The sequence below is a fragment of the Podarcis erhardii genome, assembly GCF_964252035.2.
Source record: "Podarcis erhardii genome assembly, chromosome: 7".
Lineage (NCBI taxonomy): Eukaryota > Metazoa > Chordata > Lepidosauria > Squamata > Lacertidae > Podarcis > Podarcis erhardii.
The window spans coordinates 82799410-82826409 of NC_138511.1; the positions used below are offsets into that span (position 1 = coordinate 82799410).

Below are 27000 nucleotides of genomic sequence, written 5' to 3' on the forward strand. Positions count from 1 at the left end.
CTCAGCCCCACTCACCTCACAGAGTGTTTGTTGTGGGGGAGGAAGGGAAAGGAGAATGTTAGCCGCTTTGAGTCTCCTGAAGGGGAGTGAAAGGCGGGATATCAAATCCAAACTCTTCTTCTTCTTCTTCTAGAAGGTTTATTCCGCCCGCAGGGTGCCTCTCTCAGCCTTACCGGGACTGCTTGAAGGGACACGGACACACACATCCAAAGGACAGAGAACGAGTCGTTCAAAATCAAACCAGCTTTTATTTACAAAAATAGTTTCCCCGCCCCCCGCCGCATCCCTTGCAGGTAGGGAGGGAACACCACAGCCCTTTTTCAGGAGGGTAGAAGCACCTTCTCCCCCCCCCCCCCCGGTTTGGTTCATAGCAGCAGCAACAACAGTGAAAGGCAAGTGGGGGGAGCTTGTTGAGTTTGGAGGACAGGAAGGTCACAGTATGGTGGAATGCGTCCCCCAAGAACAAAAGTGAATACTGAGAAGTGGCAGCCGGGATGCCCCATCGAGAGTTGGGACTGGGCAGTGGCTGATTTTATGCTTATTGTGCAAGGGAGAGGAGGGGGCTGGGCAGCCCTGTGAGAACCGGGAAGCTGCCCTGCTCCCCCGTTTCCTCCCGAGAAGGAGAAGGGAGGTCAGTGCTTGTGCTCATCTGTGCCAAGTCGCACCCCCAGCACAGATCGTCCTTGGGGGTGCTCGGGCGGCAGTGGGGTTTTATGTGCATAGGAATGGGGGGGGCTGCTGGTGTGCGAAGAAAGGATTGTGGAAGGGGCCGTGGGCAAGAAGGAGGCGCACAAACTCCAGGACTGCCAGGATCCATTGGCAGCGGGGTTCTGCCCTTTTAAAAACACTCCAACATGTATAAAAACGGAGAATACGGGGCAACCGGCCCCCGGGTTTTGGAAGCAACGGGACATTTGCCTCCCGCAACCCACCAATGGCAGGAGTGAGAAAAAAAAGCACCAAGAGGGATTTCCACTGCAAAATGAAGCCACGCCACACCTTCTCAAACAAAGTGGTTCCAGTGATGCAGGAGGGCTCAGGCCCCCACCCCCCTGCCCACCGTGCCGTCGGAGGGGCCGGGACCTGAGGCGGGTGTGGACCTGTCTGTGGCCCCACTTTGTTGGCCTTCGGGGGACCTGCTGCCCTCCCGGTGCTCCTGGGCTGCTCTGGCCTGGGCGTTGGGCGTTGCACCGCTCCCCACCGCCGCACCGTTTGGCCCCTCCTGTTCAGCGGCCGTCACCGCGCTGTTCTCCTGGGCGAGAGTGTGGTTGGCGGCTTGGCTGGCGGCAGCCCCGGTGCTGTGGGAGGTCCTCTCCAGCTTCCGGTGCTTCCGGTGGGAGGCAGTGGCCACGGGCTGCTGCGTGGCCGGATCCTGGGGGACCAGGATGCCCCGGATGAGCTCCGTGCATAGGGCAGAGGCCTGGCGTGTTTCGCGGCACAGTTGGGAGAGGCTCAGGAAGCCGTGGGGGAGGTCCTGCACCACCCGCAGAGTCACCGGCTGCCCCAGCGCTCGGAGCCGCCGGGCAAACATCACCGAGTCGTCCAGCATGGGGTCGAGGGCGCAAGCCTAGGGAGAGGCAGGGAAGGGAGGCAGAGTGAATGCATGGCTCTGGGCTGCCACCTGTAAACCAGGGGGTGGAGAACTTGCGACAACCCTGCCCAATTGCCGTGTGGGTGGGGTGGGGGGCGGCGGGAGATGTGGGGGTCCACAGGGGGGTGGAGCAAAGGAAAGTCAAAAGGACAGGAAGAGAGATAGGAGACTCCTACAGAGGGTTTGCCTGGCCATCTGATGAATGGAAGGATATTCCCATCATGCCAAGGGGCGACTCTCCCCCTGAGGCATCCGGTGGGCTGTTTTCTGGAGAAGAGATGCTGGAATGCCCAACATAGCCTCTCCCTTGCTTCTCTCCCCATCCCACGCCGCCCCAGAGAACTCCCTACCACCTCAGCCTCTTCCCTTAAGACAGCCTTTGCCAACTTGGTGACTTTTAGGTGTTTTGGACCCCAACTCCCATCAGCCCCTTGCCGGGACTGGGGCCGATGGGAGTCCCTGGCAAAGACGTCCTTAACACGTGCTGCTGAAACCTGTTCCCCCACACCCTGCCAACCAACTGCGCAGTTCTGTGAAGCCCGAGGGAGGTCGGCCTGCTAGCTTTTGTATCCTGTTGTCATGGACTGGCTGGATGCAGAAGGCATCATTTGGGGAACGTCCCCAAGGGCACCCCCAGGGGAAGAAGATTCAGAGTCTGGGGATTGGTGGTGGGACGACAATGAGTGGTCAGAGGGGGAAGAAGGAGAAGACTGGGAGAAGGAGGTGTCCGAAGCTGGAGAGGTAACAAGGTTTAGTGAGCAGGGAGAGTCTGTGGCAGAGAGCAGTCCAGAACCAGAGGCGGGAGAGAAAGGCGGCCAGTAGGCAGAGATGAGACCGGCCACTGAAGAATCCAGGGAGTCCCCAACTCCTGCTGCAACCAGCTCCCCAATCCCTCCAGATTGCGAGGGAAGGACCTGGGGGAGGAGGAGACTTAGAGAGCGGTGCAAAGCCTTTGCAACTGCCTCATTGTGACAAGACCTACTAGGGAGCTTTCTGGGCTCACTAGGCCTGAGCTGCTTTGTTTCTTTGAATGAAGTCTGAACTTCACTGACACCTTGTGAGTTATTGCTGACTTGACCCTAGCACCTGCCTCTCAAACTTGTTGACCTCCCGAATCCTGTGAGCCCCAAACCAGCCCAGCCACTGTCCAGGGGGCCAAGATGGGCGCCGTTACCCCGCAACCTCACTCACCACGATGTGGATGGGCGGCAGCCCCTTCAGCATTGCGTCTGGCGCCAGCAACGGTGACATGAACGGGTTCTTGACGATGGGCGACAGCTCCAGGGGCATGCAGGTGGCTGGCTGGTCGGAGCGCAGAGGCTGGAAGCCGTCGGGGAAGGTCAGGGTGCCGTCATAGCTGGGGGGCACCGCCTCGTGCTCGCCGTCGCTCATGAAGAAGCTGGCCGCTGGAGGGTCTGGGTCTGGGGCCGGGGCCGGGGCAGGGCTTTGGGCTGGAGAGGCATCTGAGGCACTGGAAAGATTCTGGTAGGTCTGGCTCTTGCGGGATTCTTTGTTGCTGGCGAGCGACTTGGATTTGAGGCCCACCTCGGAGATGCTCTTCCTCACAGGCTCTGTGTGCCGGGTGGGGAGTGACTGGTTAATGAGTGCCTCACAGTGCAGTTTCGACCACAGTGAGACCCGTCGTTGCCCCTCTCAGCACAAATCCCAGCGTTCACTGTTTCCCTGGAGCCAATGTTCACTCAATAACTCTTCCCTCCTTCTCTGCGCACACACATTAGCAGCTTCTGGGTTTGGGGAGAGGTGGTTATTGGGTTGTTGTTTTTATTTTGGTTATATATTTTGTGGTTTTATATTTTGATTTTGTTTTGTGAACCTCCCTGAGACCTCCAGGTATAAGGCGGTACAGTGGTACCTCGGGTTACAGACGCTTCAGTTTACAGACGCTTCAGGTTACAGACTCTGCTAACCCAGAAATAGTACTTTGGGTTAAGAACTTTGCTTCGGGATGACAACACAAATCGCGTGGCGGCAGCGGGAGGCCCCATTAGCTAAAGTGGTACCTCGGGTTAAGAACAGTTTCAGGTTAAGAACGGGCCTCCAGAACGAATTAAGTTCTTAACCTGAGGTACCACCGTATAGAAATTCAATTAATAATATTAATAATAATAACTATAGGGTGAATGAGGATAAACCTGCTCCTTTCCCCTCCGTGGTCACAGCCCACAGCTGCTTTCGTTTCCTGTTTCTTGCTGCAAAACCCGATACGGAGGAGAGAAAGTGACACCTGATCTAGGAAGCACCCCTGGGGACTGCGGTAAAATGCTCCAGTTTACAAAGGGGGCAGAATGTCCTCTTGTTGCAGGGAGCACACTGCCCTACCTGTCCATGCCACACATCTCCCCATACCTTCCCTGGCTAGGACCCCCCAAATGCTCCCCCCACTGCCTCCTCCTTGCTATCACATGGTTCTTTGCTCTTTGGTAAACAAACCAAAATGCCTCAAGGACTGCCTCTTCCCATATAAACCAACCCAGACTCTGCAATCATCATCTGAGGCCCTTCTTTGTGTCCATGAGAGGTCCAGAGAGCGGCAACATGAGAAAGGGCCTTTACTGCGATGGCTCCCCATTTGTGAAATGCTCTTCCCAGGGAGGCTCACCTGGTACCTTCATTGCATATCTTTAGGCGCCAGGCAAAAACATTCCTCTTCTCCCTAGTCTTTGTTTAATTAGCTAATCCATGTCCTTTTAAATGTGTTTGTGGGAGGAAAATTTGTTTTATTTTGGAAGAAGAAGACTGGTGACTGGGTGCGGCCGCCGAGACCACATAACACCAGTCTTGAAAGAACTACACTGGCTCCCACTATGTTTCCGAGCACAATTCAAAGTGTTGGTGCTGACCTTTAAAGCCCTAAATGGCCTCAGCCCAGTATACCTGAAGGAGCGTCTCCACCTCCATCCTTCTACCCGGACACTGAGGTCCAGCGCTGAGGGCCTTCTGGCGGTTCCCTCGCTGTGAGAAGCCAAGTTACAGGGAACCAAGCAGAGGGCCTTCTCGGTAGTGGCTCCCACCCTGTGGAACGCCCTCCCACCAGATGTCAAAAAGAAAAATAACTACCAAACTTTTAGAAGACATCTGAAGGCAGCCCTGTTTAGGGAAGCTTTTAATGTTTAATAGGTTATTGTATTTGAGTGTTTTATTGGAAGCCGCCCAGAGTGGCTGGGGAAACCCAGCCAGATGGGTGGGGTATAAATAAATTATTATTATTATTATTATTATTATTATTATTATTATTATTATTCTCTGCCCATCTGACTGGGTTGCACTAGCCACTCTGGCCAGCTTCCAGCAAGTTATAAAACCATTATTATAATAATAAATTATAGCATTTATTATCTGCTTTGTGGTTTTAGTCTGTATTTCATGCTGTGAACTGCCCTGAGATCTTTGCATGAAAGGCTGATATACAAATTTAAATCACCGTCATCTACCAAGGGGTGTCCAAACTTTTTTCAAAGAGGGCCAGATTTGATGAAGTGAAGGGCCGTGAAGGCTGACCAAAAGGCCAACCAAAGTTGTTAACCTTTTTTTAGGATTGAAGTTGTTGAGGGTTTTTTAGGATTTCCCCCCAGAAAATAAACTGCCGCAACAGACTTTGAACATGCCTGATCTAACGCCTCCAAAAATCCAGAATAAAGCACAAAAGTGGGCGTCCCTGTGCAAAACAAGGGCACAGCTTACTTTGTGGGTAGAAGAACAGAAGAGCCAATCTGGTCCAGCACTCTGTTCTTACAGGGACTGGCCAGAATCCCATGGGACGCCTACAAGCATAACCAGAGATCAACAGCTATCTCTCCTTGCCTGTGATTCCCAGCGATCGTCAGAGATACACTGCCTCTCAAAGTGGAACCAGAGACATCTTTGCACGGAACAGGGAAAGCTGAATTTGGCCAAAACAAACGACCCACCAACCCAGCCCAGTTCCCCAGCTGTCACTCTGCAGAGCCTTAGATAAGTGCCTTTCTCAGGTCTGTTAGCAAAGATCTTTTTACACGGTGATCCCAGGGGTTGAAGCTGGGACCTTCTGCACAAAGAAGCACAGGCTCTACCGCTTCCCTGTGAGGATGCAAACATAATTCCCCCTTCTCCCCTTCCTGCTCCCTTCCCCAGCAGCGTGCACCATGGAAAAGAGTCAGCCAATGACGGGAAGGAAGGCAGCCTCCTTGAGGCCCATTGGCGTCAGCAGCTGCCAATCAATGCCAGGCTGTTTTGCACAAGGATTGTCCTGCATGCGATGCTGACTCAGTGTATCAGGCCACAACTCTGTCAGTTTGCTCAGGGGAGACTTCCCAAGCAGCGGCTGCCATAAAGAATGTGGCCTAAAAACAAAGGACACAGAAACCCCTGCAGAATTCTGAGAATCTCGGTTCTTGCCTGAAGGGACGGCCAAAAGAACAGCAGAAAGAAAGGAAACAAGGTTCTAGCCTTCAACAGTGTAGCAGGTGAGGTGGCAGCTGGGGGGACGGAGAGGAGAGAGAGAAACAATGGTCCAATTTGGCTTAGGTCATCAAAACTGGAAATCTGGGGCCTAATCTACACTGCTCAGTTAAAACGTTTAAAATTGTGTTATAAAAACCTGACAACAGAGGGCACTGTAGAGCAGCAATCTGTCCTCAATGGAAATCTGCATTGAGAGCTATATTCCTTTTTTAAAAGTGTTTACAGATCAGTATAGATCCAGCCTGAGTGAACAAACACTTTTTCCTTCCCCTCTCAACCTAGCGATTCATGGAACCGTTAAAAGAGCGAAAGAATCCATGACCAGAAGGAGGAGGAGTACCAGAAGGAATGGAAGAAATTTAAAGACTATTTAGCTAAATATGCTAAGATAACTTAAATAGAAATACTTGCAAATACCAGATTGGCCTAGATGTTATAGAATACAGTGGTGCCCCGCAAGATGAATGCCTCGCAAGACGAAAAACCCGCTAGACGAAAGGGTTTTCCGTTTTTCGAGGCGCTTCGCAAGACGAATTTCCCTATGGGCTTGCTTCGCAAGACGAAAACGTCTTAAAAGTCTTGCGAGTTTTTTCCCTTCCCCCCCTTTTTCTAAGCCGCTAATAGCCGCTTAGCCACTAAGCCGCTAATAGCGCTAATCCGCTAATAGGGATGCTTCGCAAGATGAAAAAACTGCAAGACGAAGAGACTCGCGGAAAGAATTATTTTCGTCTTGCGAGGCACCACTGTAATATGTTTAAAGTAAAAATGAAAAGAAAGAAAGCTGTTAATTGATTAAGTAAATTATATGTGAAAATTGTTTTGGAAAACTGTTACAATGATATACATTGAAACTCAGCCTGGGGAGTCGGGGAAGTCACCCAACAATGTAAAGAAAAATGGAATTATTACATTTAAGATTTATGTTTGTTTATTTGTTTAAATACATGGAAAAATCAATAAAAAAATTTTGGGGAAAAAGAGTGAAATGCAGAGAGAAAAGCTGAGATTTCTGCATGCAAACATGCCAGAATCAATACTGCAGAATGAGAATAAAGGTAAAGGGACCCCTGACCATTAGGTCCAGTCGTGACCGACTGGGGTTGCGGCGCTCATCTCGCTTTATTGGCCGTACAGCTTCCGGGTCATGTGGCCAGCATGACGAAGCTGCTTCTGGCGAACCAGAGCAGCGCACGGAAACGCCGTTTACCTTCCCACTGGAGTGGTACCTATTTATCTACTTGCACTTTGACGTGCTTTCGAACTGCTAGGTTGGCAGGAGCAGGGACCGAGCAACGGGAGCTCACCCCGTCACGGGGATTCGAACTGCCGACCTTCGGATCGGCAAGTCCTAGGCGCTGTGGTTTAACCCACAGCGCCACCCGCATCCCTAAGCGCCACCCGCATTCCTAGCAGAATGAAAATAGAGCAGTGCGAAATCTGAGGTTCCCTGTCTCCAAAGCCTTATCTAGCTCTTTCCCACAAATGCCATGCCGAACCAGCAGCAGCAGCAGCAGCAACAACACCCCAAGCCAGCCAGCTCTGTACCCTGTTCAGACGGTGCCAATGCACATGCCACCCTGTGCCAGCCGCAGAAGCCTCCCCTGCCCCCTTCTCCTCGCCTCAAGCAGCGCTGCATGCCGTTAGGGGCAGGAGGCGGCTCCTACCAGCTGCTGGGTTAGTAAGAGTCGGGCCCTGCGATCGGAAGAGCTGCGCCAGGGACAGCATCGCCAGCAGCTGGGCCAGGGGGCACCGGCAGGAGCCCCGCAGGCCCCAGGAGAAGGGGCAGTGCCCTGCAGAGACAAGATGGGTCAGAGGACGGCGGGGAATGAGGAGCAAGAAAAGATGGCGAGGCAGAGGAGCGATGGGGGAGGGCTGATTCTTACCTATCGGGGCATCAGCCCCATTGATCTTGCCCGTGTTCTCCAGCAAGGAACCAAACAAGGAGGAGGCTCCCAGGCGCAAGTCTCGGAAGAGCATGGTGGTGTCTCGCCGCACCATGTTCATGGGGCTCAGTTTCTCCAGTGTGGGAGACTCACACTGTTCTGGCTCCATCCCTTGGAATGGAAAGGGGGGAAAGAAACCCAGACAGTCAGGCCGAGACGTGTTCCCTAAAACCGTACAAACACACCCCGATTTTTGCCATGCCCTTATAACCTTTCGGCTCCCTTTCCTACACCTCTCACGGTACTCCTCACCACCTCTTTCATGTTCTGGTTTTATACAAGTCTTATATGAGTTTTAGTATATGTGCTGCCTACTGGTGAGGCTCGCTGACCTCCCGGAAAAGCAAAAAATCGACCTTTTCCTGTTAGGCAAAGATCAGAAGATGACCCGGATGGTTGCCAGATTCTGTGTACAGATCTGTAGGCGCAGACCATCTCCCGACTCAAACTCATTTGTTAAGGAAATCCCCAAACTCGGTTCCATGGGTGAATCTGGGTCAGCTCCCTGCGGTAGTTTATCTTAAAGTTTCAAGTGTCTATACGCTTATCGCGTTTATTAATTTTAAATTCATTGTTGTAAGGTAAAGGGGACGCCTGACCATTCGGTCCAGTCGTGACCGACTCTGGGGTTGCGGCGCTCATCTTGCATTATTGGCCGAGGGAGCCGGCGTACAGCTTCCGGGTCATGTGGCCAGCATGACTAAGTCGCTTCTGGCAAACCAGAGCAGCGCACGGAAACGCCGTTTACCTTCCCGCTGGAGCGGTACCTATTTATCTACTTGCACTTTGACGTGCTTTCGAACTGCTAGGTTGGCAGGAGCACGGACCGAGCAACGGGAGCTCACCCTGTCGCAGGGATTCAAACCGCTGACCTTCTGATCGGCAAGTCCTAGACTCTGTGGTTTAACCCACAGCGCCACCCGCGTCCCTAATTTATTGTTGTACATTGTTTTAATTGTTTGTTTTCCTTCTGTGACTGTACCTCCAAGTGTGTTTTATAAGCTGGTCTCAGACTGTAATAAATTATCTATCTATCTATCTATCTATCTATCTATCTATCTATCTATCTATCTATCTATCTATCTTATACAAGGATTGACAGCTGCTTTATGGGGCTGCAGTGAAATAAAGAGAAAACAGTTTTGTGTCTTAAAAGCAGCAGCAGAAACGCCCCAGTGCGTCTGAAGCAGCACAGCCAAACGCCTTCAACTCTGTATTTCAAAGATGTCTGCAAATGAGACGGGAAGACTGGCAATGTCAACTCCGCCACGTGGGAATCCCTTGCAGACGTGCCTGGAGACAAGCAGTCAGGTCGTGCATCCACAGTAGTGGCCAGAGCAGAAATGACCGCTTGGAGGAGTGCAGTGAGAATAAGAATGCAGCCACACAACCGGACGCCTTCCTCTGCCCCAGCTGCAACAAAACATGTCTCTCCCTTATCAGTCTCAACAGCCACAGCAGGCGCTGTAACTCCCCAATGGTTTGAATTCACTCCCAAAGGCGCACTCGTCTGTGGTCTCTCGAGACAGACCAACCAACCACACAGCCAAGCTTAACCAGCCCTACGACCTTCAACCGCCGCTTCCCTTTGCCCACCACCAGGAGTGATACCCCTCTTGCCCCCTGAGCATTCCCTGTCCTCACCGGCATAGGCACTGAGGCACTTGCACAGCACGCTCAGAGGCAGGAGCGGGTCGAGCAAGGTGAGGAGGCGGGAGGGCGAGGCCGAGACCTGCATGAGGGTGGCCGGGTATGCCGCCATGATCCCGTCTGGCATCTTGATCCCGAAGGCGGCCGCCCGCATGGAGACCGTGATGCACAGGTTTCCGCCAGCGCTGTCTCCCGCCAGGCACACCGTCTGGGCTGTGGAACCTGCCAAGCGGCGGGGGAGAGAAAAGAGGTCAGAACCACTCGGGGCAAGCAGGGCAGAGGACTCTTTTTCAAAACCCAGCAGCAGAACCCTCTCTGAATGCCAGACACCGCAGGCAGTGGCAGTGCCCGCACTTCGGAATTCCCTGTCTATTGACACTAGGCAGGCATCTTCGCTGAATTCTTTTCAGCACCTTCTAAAAACCTTTTTCTTTAGGCCCATGTAGATCAGTGGTTCCCAACTGGTGGTCTGTGTACCCCAGGGATTCCGTGGGACATAACAAAAAACTACCATAGAGGTATCAACATTTTTCAAAAGTGGGGGGTGGGGTGGGGTCCCTGGCTTGGCTTTTGAAAAAATAGGAGGTTCACAGTACTTAGCTAATTGGGAACCACTGATGCAGACTGTTGATATGTGTTTTAATCTGTTTCTCATTGACCATGATTTTTAATTATTATTATTTTTCAAAAATGCTTTAATTAGCAGCTTTTGACTGCTCGCAACAGTAATTTGATTGCTTCCTTCTTTCTGTAAACAGCTTTGAGATTTAATTTTTACTTTTACAGCCCGGTGGTGCATAAATTTCATGAAATAATAAATCAATGAACAAAGCAACATGGGAAGCCCTGGCTGTGAGCCCCAAGAGAAGCCTGGCTGGGTGGCTGGCGCTGGAAACCTGTTGTGTGCCGGAAACAGGGCAAAAGCTGGTAAAAGGCTTTCATTATTATTATTTTTAGCTCTATGCAAACAAGGCATTTACACTGAGTAGACCTTACACTGAATATGACCCCCCCCCCAGATGTTGCTTGCTGGAGCCATGCTTGCTGGGGCGCTAGTGGGAGATGCCGTTCAGATCTGGAGGTCTCCAGCTCTGCATGCGAAATGTCCCTCTGGAAGGACGCCTGGGAAACCGAGCTCTGTCTGAGATTTGGGCACAGGGCAAGGATGGGGGGAACCTGGGTCCCTGCCCCAAAGGCTCCTTGACTCTCTGTTCCCAGCCAGTATGGCCAATGGTCAAGGTCATTCCTAGGAAAGCTCAGTTGGCAGAAAGTGAGACAATTAATCTCAGGGTCGTGGGTGAGAGTCCCAAGTAGGAGGACAAGATTCCTGCATTGCAGGGACTAGAGGATCGACGTGGTCCCTTCCAACTCTACCATTCTATGATTCTAAGATGCTAGGGTTGCCATATTTTGAAGAGCAAAAAAGAGAACAGTCCAAGCCGCCTGAGCCTGAAAAACCCAGACCCTTCCTTTAAAATTTAAAAATCTGCCCAAATGGGCATGTTAGCCCCGCAAAAGAGGACATGTCCTGGTTTTCCCGGATGTATGGCAACCCTAAAGATGGGAGCTGTGGTCCATGCCTGGCATAGGGACACACTGATCTAGGCAGACAAACGGTCAGAGCCAGCACAGCACAGCCTCCTGTGATCTTCCGAGGAGGATCTTAGCAGCTGGTTCCTCTCAGGCCACTGTGGCCAAAGCCCAGTTCTGGCCCCCACCTCCTTCCTTCTCCCCAGCCCTCCTTTTCTCACCCAACAGGTGGCAGTTCTTGATGGCCCAGCAGTAGGCATAGAAACACTCTTCCAAGGCCCGAGGAAAGGGAGCCTCCGGCGCCAGCGAGTAGTCGATGGAGAGGATGGGGGCGCCCAGTTCCTGAGCCCAGGATTTCAGGTAAGGCTCATGCGACTTGGAGGTCTGGGCCACGAAGCCGCCCCCGTGGAAATGCACCACCAGGTAAGGCGAGCGAGGCAGCGGCTTGGTCCTCCAGCGCAGCTCCAGGGCCAGGGGGCCTTCGGGGCGCATGAGGTTGCAGAGCTCTTCACTGTCCTAGAAAAAGGAAATGCAAGCGGTCGAGGGTGCAGTGCCAGGCCCCGAGAGGCAAGAGGCGCCCAGCTGGCATCCACCGGCCGCCGCCCAGCGGTGCCAGTCCCCGGGGCCGTCAAAATCTCAAAGGGCTCTCTTGACAAACAAGATTGCTGTGACACATTCCTGGAATCTGTTGCCCCAGACTGCAAGCAGGGAATTGGATGGTTGAATGATGCTCCGTTTAAATAAAAAATGAATTTTGCATTTGGGTAACCCTCAACCGTTGCAGAACATGGAATTTGCCCTCTCCCTCGTGTATGGCAGGTTCCTGATTTGAGGCAAACTGAAGTTTTCCTAGTCGTCTGTGGCAAACCCTGGTTTGCTCTTGTCCTGCAAGCCAGGATCAAACCCCGGAGAAAGGTAACAGGCATGTGAGGGGGGAAAGGGGGAGGAGGAAGGACAGAAGTTTGAGTTTTAGGGTAACCTTGGAACTGGAGCACTGAAAATGAGGCGCTTATTTTAAATGTGTATAGTGGTACCTTGGTAGTTGAACGGCTTGGCTCCTGAACAAATTGGCTTCCGAATGCCGCAAACCCGGAATTGAATGTTCCGGTTTGCAAACGTTTTTCAGAAACCAAACGTCCAGCGTGGCTTCTGCTTGAGCGCAGGAAGCTCCTGCAGCCAACTGGAAGTTGCGCCTTGGTTTTCGAACCCTTTCAGGAGTCAAACGGACTCCTGGAATGGATTAAATTTGAGAACCAAGGTAGCACTGTATATGCTGCTTTTTCTGCTTAAAAAACCCCTCAAGCAGCTAACAATGAATGCCATACAATTAAACGCACCACCAGCAACAAAGACAATGAAATCACAGGAAAGGAGAGCGCTCTTCTGTTTGGGTCTGCTTCCCAGAGGCATCTGGTCTGCCAGTATGAGAACAGGGTGCTGGGCAGGGTGGGCTGCTGGCCTGATCCAGCAGTCTCCTATGTTCTGAATGGCAACAGAGTGGTTAAAAAGCTGTACGTCAGAGAGAAGGACAGACCAGCTCCCTTGTCCTTGACTCCAGGTTTCCTGCAGTCAGGGAAACTGGCATGTGGGACGGCATCCAATTACAGAGCAGTCCCGCTCAGCCAGGGTCCTGCCCGAGAACGGTTTGGCCTCGTGATGAGACCGTACGCCTGGAGAAGCTTTTTCAGCCTGCGGAACAAGTTCCCTTGCAGGCAATCTTCTCAGGGCACAGGTGGCTGCGATCGGATGCAAAAGGGGCGTGTGTGATTGTTTGTGCCATGGATGTGACAGTACATTCCAGCCATGCAAAATGACAGACCCCAACCACTACCACCCCCACCACTTTCCATCCAGGCAGGCGAGAGGCAGCAGTGCTGTTGAAGGACAAATTCCAGCAAGGCAAAAGCCCTTGAGGGGGCGGGGCAGGGCTGGTGAAGGGCGTGGCTAAATAACCACTGGCTAAATAAAGCCCAGGATTCCAGATGCCTCGAAGCTACGAGGTCTGACCCTGCGCATCCACCCTAGCTCAAGCCAAGCCGCGGCTGCTCCCAGCTGCTTACCTGTCCCTCTCGCAATTCGTGGGAGATGAGTCTCATCTGCACGGCTCCTGGTCCGGTGTGGGCAACTGGAGGGGTGATGGTGACTGTCAGCTGGGGGTCAGCAACCAGAGGCAGGTCGAAGGAGTGTGGTGGCACCAGCAGCGCCCGGGATAACCGGACCTGGGAGGAGGCCATGCTGGCGAGGGACTGCGGAGAGGGCAGAAGCTGTGTGAGCGCCCTAGGAGTGAATTATCCAAAGAGCAGTTCCCCACGGGAATATCCAGGGCAGAGGTGGCCCGCAAGGGACCAGGTACGCAGCCTGCATGGCAGCAACAGTGCTGCATCACAAATAAATAAATAAATAAATAAATAAATAAATAAATAAATAAATAAATAATTCATACCCCGTCCATCTGAATGGGCTTCCCCAGCCACTCTGGGTGGCTTCCAACAGAATATTAAAAACACGATAGAACATCAAACATTAAAAACTTCCGTAAACAGGGATGCCTTTAGATGTCTTGTAAAAGTCAGGTAGCCGAGAAGGCCCTCTGCCTAGTTCCCTGTAACTTCACTTCTCGCAGTGAGGGAACCTCCAGAAGGCCCTCAGAGCTGGGCCTCAGTGTCCGGGCTGAGTGATGGGGGTGGAGACACCTGTCCAAAATTTGGACAGCCCATTCTGTTGCTATAGGTGCCCCCCCCTAAACCTGTCCCTCCATCCATCTTTCACATCCCACAACCTCTGCTTCGCCTCACGCTCCCTGCCATCTGATCATGCCTCCTCCAAGCCTCCCCCTCCGACCCAGGCAGTCTCTCTCCCATCCAAGGTCCCTTCTCCCCCCCCCCCCAGTAGGTCCGACCTCCTGTCGTCTGAGGCAGGACTCACAGCCAGCAGCTCCATCTCGGTGAGGTTCCAGAAGCTCTTCCAAAAGTGCACGTCCAGGTTCTGAGTGATGCGCTCAAACTCTGTCCCACGGAGCTCGGGGTCAATAGCAAACTTCCCGCTGGTGAAGAGAGAGCTGGCGGCCACGCCTGAATGGCGGGGGGGGGGGGGGGGGCACGAGAGAGAGAGAGAAAGAGGAAGATGAGGGAGAGAGATCAAAGTGGTTGGGTGACGGCTATGGGGAAAACCTCTGCTTCGAATTTCAAGAAAGGGGCTGCCCACATTATTCTATCCCACTGTGCGTCTAGTGCAGGAGAGAGAAAAATAAAAATATGTGGTATCACGAAGCTCATTGCTGGTAGCAGAGAGTGAGGTCAAATGTTGACACATTTTCCAGAGACACTGGACTTCCTACGCATAGTGGGGATGTGCCTGTGGCACTTATGCGCTGCAAAAATGCGCTTGTTCTACCGCTTCTACAGCGATTGGAATCCTTCCTGACTTGAGACAACCTTTTCTGCCCTTGGGAGACGTTTGGCCTATACTTCAAAATACAGTGGTACCTCTGGTTGCGAACAGGATCCATTCCAGAGGTCCGGCCATATCCCGAAGTTTTCGCAACCGGAGAGACCGCTTCTGTGCATGTGCGCACGGCAAAACACTTCTGGGGTTGCTGCTTTCGCAACTCGAAATTACCCCAAGGGTAACGTAACCCGAGGTTTCACTGTAACTGCCCTATTTTTCCGTCTTATAAGACACCCCCATGTATAAGATGCCCCCTATTTTAGGGGACTCAGATTTAAGAAAATGGGGGGGAGATGTATTCATGTATAAGACACCTCCTAATTTTTTACATTATTTTAAAGGGGGGAAAACCTAGTCTTATACACGGAAAAATCCGATATTTGTTTATAGCCCACTCTTGTCTTCAAGGTGCTCAAGGCAGTATACATGGATCTCTTCCCACCCCACCCTCATTTAGTCCCAACAACAACCTTGTGAGGCAGGTTAGGCTGAGAGACAGTGACTGGACCAAGGTCACCCAGTGAACTTCATCCATGGCCTAGGCGGGACTGGAACCCCGGTCTCTCCCAGGTCCTAGTCCAACATGACACCACATGCCTGCTATTCCCCCCACTGCCACTCACCAATGCCGGACACATGGCGCTTGTAATTTTCCCCAAAGGAGACGAGGCTGATGGCAATGGTCTGAAGGAAAGGCCGGATCGAGGGAGCGAACTAGGAAGGAAAAGCTCAACATTAAGGCTGGGCAGAAACTCTTAATGAATTAAATCATCACATTTGTTTCTTGCTTTTTCTTGCCCAGGGCAACCCAAATTGGAGCGCCGGGGCGGGGGGGGGGGGATATCCTAAAAACACCCCACCCACTTCTAAAAGGCTACAGATAGTTTAATAAGCAAAAGGCTTATTATATGGTTGTAGAGGAATGTTTTTGACGGGTTCCTAAAGCTGTATGATGATGGTGCCAAGAAAGCCTCCTTGGGGAGCCACTACAGAAAAGACCCTGTTCTCAAGTTGCCACCCTCTGGGCCTCAAAGAAGGGCCTCAGATGATCGCAGGATCCTGGTAGGTTCATATGGAGAGAGGCGGTCCTTGAGGCACAGTGGTCCTGAGCTCCTCAAGGCTTTATAGGTTACAACCAGCACTTTGAATTGGGCCCAGAAACTAATTGGCAGCCAATGCAGTCGGGCCAGGATTGGTGCAATATGCATAGACAGTCTTGCCCCAGTAAGCAGCCTGCCTGCTGAATTCTGCACCAGCTGAAGCTTCTGACGGCAGAAGTTAGGTTATCCCCGTCCAGCCTGGGGCAGAGCTGGGCCACCAGCCCAAGCTGATGGTAGGCACTCTGCACCGCCAAAGGCCACCTGAGCCTCAAGCAACATCAATGGAGAGGGAGGGTAGCCCCATCAGGAGCAGGCAACCTCCCACCCATCCTGTCTAGCGAATCACCCACTAGCAGCCTTGTCTGGACTGAGCTTCGGTTTGTTGACCCTAATCCAGTCCATTACCGAATCCGGTCCAGCACATCCACGACCCCACCATGCTTCCCAAACCCAGCTGCTGGTTCCAAGGCTGAGAAAGGCAAGTTGAGAAATCTACAGCCAGAGGACCAAACCGTGAGGATGCTGCGTTTCGGGAACTGGTTGCTCGCAGGCAGAGGCCTGGCCGGGTCTGGTTCTCATAGCCTGAGCCAAACATGCGAGAAAAGGAGGAGGAGGAGGAGGAGGAGGAGGAGGAGGAAGAAGAAGAAGAAGAAGAAGAAGAAGAAGAAGAAGAAGAAGAAGAAGAAGAAGAAGAAGAAGAAGAAAGGCTGGATCTCCCTTGCAAAGTCCTGCCAGGGTTCCTGGCTGCATGGACCCTCAGAGAGTCAGGGAAGCTCTGCAATGGAGATCCAAACTCAGCCGTGAAACTTCCGTCTCCTGTGAGACAGAGCAATGTCTGGCAAGTATGTCGGGGTGGAGGAGGGAGAGAGCCAGAGGGACTTGCATGACCCATGGCTCAGGGCCACACAGCCAAGGCTGCCGCCTGCGTGGAAAAGAAGAGAGAAGGAAAGGGGAAGGCCAGAGCCGGCTTTCCGTGACGGGGAGGCCCTGACTCCGCTGTGTGGCAGGCAGCTCTTGCCACAGAGGCTCCTTTGGGACAAACACGGAGGGCTCTGTGTTGGGCAAATCAGATTAAGGGAGCTGATGGGGACCAGCGTGAGCTTTGCAGAAAACCAGGTGAACTTCTTGGGAGGAGTACAGCGGTCTTGTGAGGAAAGGGCATCCTGGGATGAAGCGGGCTCTCCTGGCAATTATTACTACTGCAGTATGAGATGGCCGCTACATAAAAATCAATAACAAAAAACACAGAGCAAAAACTGGGGGGGGGGGGGCGATGACAGGTCCCTGCTCCCAGGAGAATACAGCTGAATGCAGCCAGTTATGGAGGAACAACAGAGGAAGAAGTCAGGCCAGGCCAACAAGGGATAAATGCAAGCAAACACAGCTGTGGCAAATTCAGCTAAGCTGTAGATGGGGTTGGAGAGGGCAGTTGGCAACTTCACAGGGTTTGGGCTGAGGGGAAGGAGGAGGAGGGCTGCAGCTCTGCTGCCTTACATGCAGAAGGTCCCAGGATAAGTCTCTGACACCTCTAAGTGGAGCTGAGAACGTGTCTCCCCCCCCCCCCATCCTCGTCTGAAACCCTGGAGAGCTGCTGCCAGTCAGTGAGGCGATACTGTGCTAGCTTCGAGGGCCTTCTGGTGGTTCCCTCACTGTGAGAAACGAAGTTACAGGGAACCAGACAGAGGGCCTTCTCGGTAGTGGCACGCTCCCTGTGGAATGTCCTCCTGTCAGATGTCAAAGAGATAAACAACTTTGAGAAGACATCTGAAGGCAGCACTGTATGGGGAAGTTTTTAATGCCTGATGTTTGGCTGTGTTTTTTATATTATTTTGGAAGCCACCCAGAGTGGCCGAGACAACCCATTCAGATGAGCGGAGTATAATTAATTGGAATTATAATTTTTATTATTGATGGAGCAATTGTCTGACTCAGCCCAAAGCAGCTCGTGCCCCCTAGGCACTGTGCAGATAGATGTCCCACTAAGGGGCTGCGAGGACATCAAGGGCGAAAGACTGAGCTCCTTTTAGAGCAGGAGACCACAGAAATGATGACAGGTAGGAACGTGGGGGTTCACTGATGCCTGCAGCGGGTCAGGGGCCACCTCCCCAAAGCCTAGGACCTCCATGCAGGCTGAGCGTCTCCCCTCTGCCTCACCTGGAAGCCCATGCAGCGCCCGTAGAAGCAGCCCTTGTGCATGGTGATGTACTCCTGCAGGAACTGCTCAGAGAGCCCTCGGTCCTCGTGGTTGAAGAGGTGACCGGGCCGGTTCTGGGTGAGAAGGCGCTGGGCTAGGTAGACAAGGGCCCGCAGCTGCGTCAAGGCGGTGCAGTAGGCCTCCAGCTCGGCGCAGTTGTGGCTGGTGCGGAAGAAGATGCTGCGCCGGTTGGTAGCCACGTAGCGGCTCTTGTGGACGATGTGGGCCAGGCAGCAGCGCACCGTCTGCGCCAGGCTCCGGTAGCCGTTGGCCGGCGTGTGCTCGTCCAGGTCGAAGATGTGGTAGATGGTGGCAAAGTGGCTCAGCACCGGCTCCAGGCACCGGGCGTGCTCCCGGATGGTGGTGAAGGCCGCCACAAAGCGCCGGCCCGTCTCGCTGGTGCTCTCCTGGAAGAAGTTGACGTTGTCTTCCGCCAGCGCATGCAGGGTCTGGAACAGGGGCCGAGGATCCATGGTGTCGGCGACGGGGGGGCCTGGAAGAGGAAAGGAGAGCTGTGAGGGGGGTCCCCTCCGGAGAGAGGCGGGTAGGAAGGGAGCCGGGTGGAGAAGTTATGCTGATGCGACTGAGCGCAAGGAGCCTCTTGGCAAGAGAAGAGTGCACCTTCGCCGGACGTCCTGCCCCTTACTTACACTCCCCCGTCACTGCCTCAGCTACGTACTCCACATTCCCTGATTCCTCGGCTTCCATGTCTCCTCCGCGCAGGCCGGAAGCCCTGTGAGCAGAGCGGGCATCGCTTACTAAGACAATATCAATGTATGGAAAAGCCCGTTTCCAGAGGGCTCTACCCCACTGTCTCTCAACGGTTCTGGCACCCAGGAATAACACCCGACAGGGGCTCTCCTGATGAAGCTGTGCAGGTGAGAATCAAGCCCACTCCATGTAAACATGTAAAAAATGCAGGCAGGATTTGAATGAAGAGCAGCAGTGTGGAATATTTATAATACGCAGCAAATTTAGAAATTATGGGGGAACTACAGTGGGGTGAAGCTGTATGGGAAATGGATGTCTACTTGGAAGCACGTATCAATTTGTAAACTTTTGAAATTCGGAAATAAAACTTTTTTAAAAAACCAAAAAGAGAATCAAGCCTATTCCTAATGGATGGAGCAGGCAGATGTTGCCCACATCTCAGTGGGGCCCCTGAGTTCCCTCTTTTATCCCTCCTCCCGCCACTGGTTGCAGCTCACTTCTAAGAGCAGGTAGGGGTTAAGGTGAGCGCACAACTTAAGCTGTTGACCCTGGTGAGGTACAGGCAAAAACCTGCTCCCTTTCAGGTGGAGCGATGGGACATGCCTCTGACTAATGGTGGTTTGAGCCTGCCCAGAGATGGCTGTGTATTGCAGGGAGTTGGACCAGGTGACCGGGGGGCTGGGGGTGGTTCCCTTCCAAAACTCTAATTTTGTGACTGGCAAACCCCCGACCCACGCTGAGTGGTGCCCAAAGCACTCCCCACAGGAGCACTCCCCACTTGGAGAGCCAGTGTGGTGTAGTGGTTAAGAGCGGATAGACTCGCAATCTGGGGAACGGGGTTCACGTCTCCGCTCCTCCACATGCAGTTGCTGGGTGACCTTGGGCCAGTCACACTTCTCTGAAGTCTCTCAGCCCCACTCACCTCACAGAGTGTTTGTTGTGGGGGAGGAAGGGAAAGGAGAATGTTAGCCGCTTTGAGACTCCTTCGGGTAGTGATAAAGCGGGATATCAAATCCAAACACTCTCTTACTCTCTCTCTCTCTCTCTCTCTCTCTCTCTCTCTCTCTCTCTCACACACACACACACACACACACACACAGGAACAGCCCACCCACATTTAATAAATAACCATCATCCTATCAACAGGCCTTCCAAATAGTTAGGAGCAGCCTCCAGCACTTCAAAGATGTCCAAAGCTCTTTGCATCCTCAAAAATCCTGACAACAGCCCTGCCAGGGAGGCCAGCGGCAGCAGCAGAGGTCTTGGATCGCTGAGGAGGCAAGAACCTGGTCTCAGGCTACCAGGGGACAGGAGGCAGCTGACACACCAGCCGGTTCTTGGAGACGCTTGAACACAGGAAGAGAGAGGGGCTTGTGTCGAGGGTACTCACCCACCGCTGCCCACCAAGGACCAGGGCTTCCTGATGCTGCCTGGAGTTGCCTTTCGGCCACTGGCTGCTTGCCCAGCCAGCCGGCTTAAAAGAGGGCTGGGGAAGTCAACAGGCTGGCCCCGCCTCGGAGGAGGGGACGAGGGAGGGAGAGTTTGGGATTGACTGGGAGGGGGAAGGAGGGCCAAGCTGCCGTCTCAGTCCATCTCTCTGTTTCCCCCTCGGCGGCAGCGTTCTGGAATGCTCAGGCGCTGCATCAAAATTCCAACATTCCAGTTCCGCTGCCAGTTCCTGCAAACCCATGGCTGGAATAAACTAGGCACAGAGTGGTTGGTGTGCGTGAATTGTTTTCTTCACCGGATATATTTGGTGCCCGCAGCAAAGCTGCGGGGAGGGTTGAAGGTGCTGGCTTTGAATTATTATTATTATTATTATTATTATTATTATTATTATTATTAGGTACTGTTTTCTGAGAGTGCAAATAACCCCAATGGGGAAGATGCTCCATCTGTCATGGAGTTGAGATTCCTGCATTGCAGGGGGTTGGACTAGATGACCCCCAGGGTCCTTTCCAACCCTGTGAAATAGTGTGGCAACAAAGATTCCAAAACCCCGGTCCTCAGCAACCACAGACCTATTATATTCTTTTGCATTTAATACTGTAAGAACTGAGTTGGTTGATTCCGTAACAGAAGAATGACGCTATTTGCACCAGAAGAACAGAACAGGCCCCTGCTCTTCCTCACACAGGGCAGGGAGCCAGGGCTGTTTATGGAGCTCCCGTGACCATGTTTTCAAGAGCGGTGCCAATTAGACCAACTCTTTCCAGGAGGGCCACATGCTCCCCATGCGCAGACAGGTCCCGTGGGGCTCCTTGAAGCTCATCTGAGCTTGGGCTGCTGTAGAGCAACAGCCTTTGTGCAGAGCGCTAAAGGCAAGAAAGGGGCACTGCACTCGTTGAGCCAGATCAGAAAAAACTAACAGGGATCATAGACTTGCCAGCAAATGGTCCTGAGATTTCTACTTAAATCAGACAACATGGGGCACAATTTATAATGGTCAGACTTCAGCCCCATTCTTAAAGCGGCCCATGCCAACTTTTCATGCAGGGGCTGGAATATCTTTATTTATTCGAATACCAAATGAAATATTGCTCCTCACTACAAAATACCTGTCGTTTCTGCCCTCTGAATCTTTCCCTTCCGATTAACAGGAATTTGCAATTCTGCTCCATTGCTGACCTTTGTTATGCATTCCCCACAAACACACTTTCCCAATTCCTTCCTCACGCCTTGCTCCCTCCTCCACTCTGATTCCACAAAAAACAATCCCAGATTCATCATAAGCACACACCATGCTTCAAAAACACATGTCCTCGTAAGGTGTCCATAGTGCAGGCAAATGCACCTCTGCAAAGGTTTTTACGCACCTTTCTCTCTCACACACAAACAAACTGAGCCTATCCTACCCTCACTCTTTTGACACTCTGTCAGAGGGACAGGCCTATCAGCAATCTGAATGCCAACTGAATTATCTCACCTTGCCCATTCCACAACGCCTTTTAAATTTATTTATTCTTTTCTTGGGGCTAGGCTGCCGAGTTATTCATGTCGGCATCTGTCATCGCTTCCAAGATCGCCTTTTTAAACATAAAAGGTGGTGAAACCTCCCAGGTGTGGGATTGTAACGTCACGGGCACTAGCCAAACAGCACTGTGCACAGTCAGCTTCTGCTGCAAAGTGGCAGAACCAGTTTTCATCATCCTGGATCTTGGAAAGAAATAAGTATCTTTCTATGCAGTGAGGCGGGGCACCTCAACCGCTGAAGTTAACTTATTTATTTGAAGTATTTATACCTCTCTTAGCAGTCAAAATCTTGAGGCAGCTTGCAACAAAATGGACAATAACTCCACAGTTACAAAAATGAGCTAAGAGGCATATTATATATATCAGTTCCCCCTTCGTCCTCCCATGTTCCAACCACCAGTCTGCAGCTGGTTCTCCCAGCCTGGATCTTGCTTTCAATGCTACCAGATGTTGTTGATGTCGTCATTCTTATTTCTAATTACTGAATTTATATCTTAACCTTCCTCCTGAAGAAGCCCAGGGTGGCAAACAAATACACATCTTTCTTTTAAAAAAAACATTTTAAGACAGCTAAAACATTCTAAAATCAGTTTAAAGCATTATTTTATCCAGTGATCTCAGGATTGCCAGGAACAGCATCCCTTCATCCACCAAATGCCAAAGAGGAATGTTCTCAAATGCATCCTGAAAGTTAATCATGATGGAGACAGACGTACCTCACTAGGAAGGTTATTCCATGAATGAGGAACCACCACAAAAAAGGCCCTGTCACAGGCGAGCCGCCAATGGTGCCACTACCAACAAGGCCCTACTTGCCAATCATACGGTCCGAGATGATTGATACTGGGGAAGGGGCTCATTTAAGTACTTGGGTCCCAAGGAATTTAGCAACCCACAAGCCAGGGCCTCCTCACTGCCCTGTCACTGCTGTATTCCCAGCCCCTGGTGGCTGATGCAGGAGATCCAGGAGCAGCAAAGGTGTTACAAGTTTCCCCCGACTTTTAGGTTTATAGTGGGCCTCACCCTAAGAGACACGTAGCATCCTTTTAAACAACAAAGGGTTAAATCCTTTTTATCATTAACTTGAGTTTTCTTCCTAGGAGAGAACGGAAACCGCCCCTTCTGTTTTATTGCACCAGCTGCACAAGAATCGAGTGGCCCTCTGGATGTGGTCGTAGTCCAGCTCCCGTCAGTCCCCAGTTGGGATGGTGAGAGTTGCAGTCCCACAACATCTGGAGGGCCACAGACTCCCCATCTATGTTCCACTGCGGCATGGAGTTCCAAAGATGGGATAGAGATGCAGAAGGCAAAACTTCGTTTTGAGCAAGAGCTGAAAGATCTGCGCTGCCGGGAGATGCCCAGGCTTTCACTATTCCCTCCCAGGACCTGGAGTTTGAGACTTGCCCAGCTGAGTCACCACTTTGGCATCTGTTGGGGAAGAAATGTTTCTGGGTAAACTAGGAAATACATGGGGGAAGGATGAGGGCAAGGGGCACAGGCAGCAAAGGGGGCCCATGTCAAATGCCAAAAACATGGAAAACAGGGGACTGGGAGAGAGGGCAGGGAACAGCCTCGCAGCTGGAACTGGACAGGGATTGGGGAGGGAGGAAGTCAACTGTCTCCCTTCTCTGCAGGGTGTGAAACCTTTGCCCTTTAACCTCTGCTGCGCAGGGGGGAGAGAAGGGGGGCTAGCTTAAGGAATGACGACCTGCGGTGAAAGCTGAGCCTCCTCCGTGTCACACCATGTCAACGTGGCTCTCGGATTGGCGGACGACAGACCCGCAGCCGTTCCTGGCCTTCCCCTCCCCTCTCTACCTCCTCACTCCAGGTGCTCCACTGCCGCAGTTTCTAGCAAAAACACAAACCAGCGAGAAACAGCATCTCACGCGGCTCTGCCAGGGCTAATGCCCGCATCAGTTAAGATCATCAGGTGACCTCTGGGGCACAGGCGCAAGCTGTGCCAGGCGCGCTCAACACAAATCTCCCTTTGTGGCCGCCAGCTGAGCTGCCGGCCTCCTCCCTGCCCCTTGGCGTGACCGTGAGGGCAGAGAAAAGGCTGGTCAGAGATTCTGCCAGGAGCAAAAGGGTGCCCGCTTCTGCAACGCTCATAGATTGGGAATGTGGCGCCTCAGGGAACGCCTTCGCAGGCCTCAACAAGTTCTGCAAACCAATCACGCTGCCATTACCGAGGAAGAAGAACTGTAATAATAGCGGTACCAACTCAGCATGACATGTTAGAAGCTAATTCACTGACTAGACAAAAAGTGACAAAACGAGTTCTGTGAAACTGCTGTAGGTTGCTCAGGGGCTGGAGGGTAGGGTGCCAGGGAAATATGCAAAAACATTACTAAACCTTGAAACGAATCCTTGCCATTAAGGACAGGCATTGGTTCGAGAAACCAATTTTGCAGATATATCTTTCTTTAAAGAGGGAGCGATTGTCATCTGGGCAGCGCAGGACCTCCATACACACTGCCCAAGCTTGCACCCCAGAAAGGTCACTTTGGGTCTGTTTAACGCAACAGAAACAACACGGCCTGACTTCACCCCCAGAGGTGCACTCCATTGTCTCTCGAGACAGACAGATGCCAACAATGTTTGTGGGGCAGGGGGTCCCCAGGGCAGTAAGAAATCACCAGAACTCCTGGCTGAGAGGAATGTAATATCGTGAACTTTGAAGCGATCTGAACATATACCCAGTCACTCGGTGTACAACTTTAAAAATAAAAGAAACCTTGTTAGAATTGCTGTTTTATCAGGGCTCGCAGGGCTGTGGCAAGGTGGTTCATTAAAAAGTAATTGGAAGACACTGCCAAGAGAGGATGGAATCACAAGGTACAGTAACAGAAGAGAATGTGGCACAGTTTAATCATTCTTGGGCCTTTACTGACAGAAGGAACCAATCTTGACAACTTCTACAAGAAGCTGTCATCCAAAATTCATCCCAGGAAGGGAAAAGTGCAAAAACATTTTGTATTTAAGAGCAGAGATGTGTGACATTTGCAGTGGAATTCTACGCATGTCTACCCAGAAGTAAGTCCTATTGGTTATACAGGACTTATTCCCAGGTAACAGTGTCTAGGATGGCAGACTAAGAGTTCAGAAATTACTTTGGGTAGGACTCTGAAACTAGTGCTTATCATCCAGACTGCCGCACACAGATGGTCAGCAGCTTAAATCTATATCAGAACCTGAAAGCTTACATAATTCTTCCTAAAGCCCCAATATCAAATTTTTAATTCACCTCCATCTCATAGAATTTTCAGATATATGCAGCTGGTATCTGAGAATCTCACTGAGAATTTCCACAGGCAAACATAGGATACACAGAAACAACATTCTTACCCAGAAGCCCAGGTGCCACCCAATTATGGGGCACAGAGCAGAACACACACACACACACACACACACACACACAAAACAAACACACAAAAACACACTTGGAAGGTATGCTAAGAAATTCCCTTCCCACATCTTGGTATCAGGGTTGCAAAGATTTCACTACTGATCAATAACATATATGAACTTCTAGAGGCAGAATATCTAGTACACACACTCTGCTTAATATGCTAAATAGAAAAGCCATAATTTAGTAAACATTTTAATTAAAGTAAATCTGACACTCTCTTACACTGTATTCAAAAGGACCCAACAACCACTGAGCTCTAGAGCCCACTCCCATCTTCCAAAGGACCATCACAGTCGATGGTCTAGCAGATGTCGCTGAGGGACAATGTGATATAGTAGCTAGAATTGGGGAGACCTGAGTTCAAATCCCGACTCATCCACTAAGGTCACTGGGTGACCTTGGTCAGCCACTATCTTCCAGCCTAATCCCTCTCACAAGGATGTTGTGATGATAAAATGGTAAGAGAACGGTGTACATTGCCTTCAGGTCCTTAAGTTATAACATAATAAATACAAATCCTGGAAAGATATCATGGATCATATTTTCAGCAACATAAGCCCCATAAAGGACTTGATTGCAACAACTTCCAGAGGATGTAGCTACGTTAGCCTGCCCCAGCAAAAAACAAAAACCCAACCCAACCCCCCAATTCTTATGGCACCTTAAAAACTAACATTTTAAAATGTACTTAACAAAATTTATTTACCAATTATAAAAAAAAAACTTCTAAGCAGTTTACAAGTCTTTTATTATGGCCTAAGATTCCACGGTCTACAACTGACTTCATCAGATGCATGATAAGTAATCCTGCATATACCCATAACTCAGAACAACATTTTATTCATGCTGACGAAGTTGGGACTGCAGTCCACAAAAGCTTAAACCAAATCGAACGTGTTAATCTTTATAGTGCCACAAGAAGCTGCTGGGTATTTATTTGGGATCACCCCTTTGCTATTTTGAGTTGGCCTCAAGCTCTGCACCGGTGAATCACCACAGATCCTTCAGAAGACTCGAGGCAGCCCTGAGGACCATCCCTGGGGAAAAGGATCCACCAGCTGGGGTTTTCACAGGATCTACTATCCTAGCCATGTGTGAGAGAGTATTAGTCGATTACCCTTGGATTCCTTCACATACACACCCCAACATTACCAAGCTGACTGTTTGATCTCCTACCGCTGCTCCTTATTTACGCTATTATTGTTTTTTACTGCAAAGGGGTTTGTCGTAACAGGTCAAAGCGTTAATTTCTGCATGCATTCCTGCTCCAAGCTACATACCTCCACCTGCGATTCTTGCGTGAGATTTTCCTCTGACCATCCACCCCTTGCAACTCCTATATATGTGTGTGTAGATTTGCCTCCAGGGGGGATAGCACCCCATGCCCCTGACCTGCAGAGGTTAAGGGCGCCAGACTGACGGGGAGACCTGGGTTCAAATCCTCCCACGCCCTCATTAAGTGACTTTGGGCTGCAGACACCCTTTCTCAGCCTTCAACAATCACACAACACGGCCCATGGAACTGTCACAAGCGCCACCATAAAGTGAGCTGGCCTTTAAGGGACAACGTTATTTGAAAACCTCCCCCCCCCCCAACAATAACTGTCTACCGCCTAATGTTCCCACCGCCTCCCGCCCCCCACTTCCCTAATGGAAGCGCCCTCCCACAGAACGAGGAAGAGCGGACTCAGACCCCACCACTACAACTTTATGGGGGGGGGGGGAGCAGACCGCGGCGGGACGTGCCAACGCCTCAAAAGGCAAGCCCGCCTCCCCCTTGATTGGCCCTTCACTTACCCAACGGGGTTCCGTCTCCTGCCCCCGCCGGCCCCCTGTGAGCCCCCTTCCAGACCGGCTTCCGCCTCGGAGCGAACGTTCGGTAGCGCCACATGACGGGCGCTCGCCAATGAGTCGTGGGCGGGGACGGAGGGGCGGGCGGTTGCGACGTCACCCGAGCCGGTTCCCATGGCAACGGCGTCCCGGTTCCCTGC

The 27000-nt window shown here is 51.7% G+C and overlaps 1 protein-coding gene across 5 annotated transcripts; it reads right to left on the bottom strand.

Moving 5' to 3' along the window:
- Positions 1-228: 228 nt before the first annotated feature.
- On the bottom strand, positions 229-26920 carry LIPE (lipase E, hormone sensitive type). Of its 5 annotated transcripts, none has more exons than XM_081868808.1 (11): positions 26290-26308; positions 18567-18649; positions 17877-18409; positions 15246-15336; positions 14101-14246; positions 13236-13421; positions 11397-11691; positions 9640-9867; positions 7936-8106; positions 2783-3162; positions 229-1567 (listed from the first exon to the last, which is right to left on the bottom strand). In XM_081868808.1, exons 2-11 carry the CDS (start codon positions 18622-18624, stop codon positions 1037-1039), a joined length of 2619 nt encoding a protein of 872 aa, XP_081724934.1. In that variant the 5' UTR covers positions 18625-18649; positions 26290-26308; the 3' UTR covers positions 229-1036. The 5 variants fall into 5 exon arrangements, with proteins under 5 accessions (XP_081724934.1, XP_081724933.1, XP_081724932.1 ...); XM_081868807.1 differs by lacking the exon at positions 26290-26308 and adding an exon at positions 20018-20219; XM_081868806.1 differs by lacking the exons at positions 18567-18649; positions 26290-26308 and adding an exon at positions 26807-26920.
- Between the last annotated feature and the right edge of the window lie 80 nt (positions 26921-27000).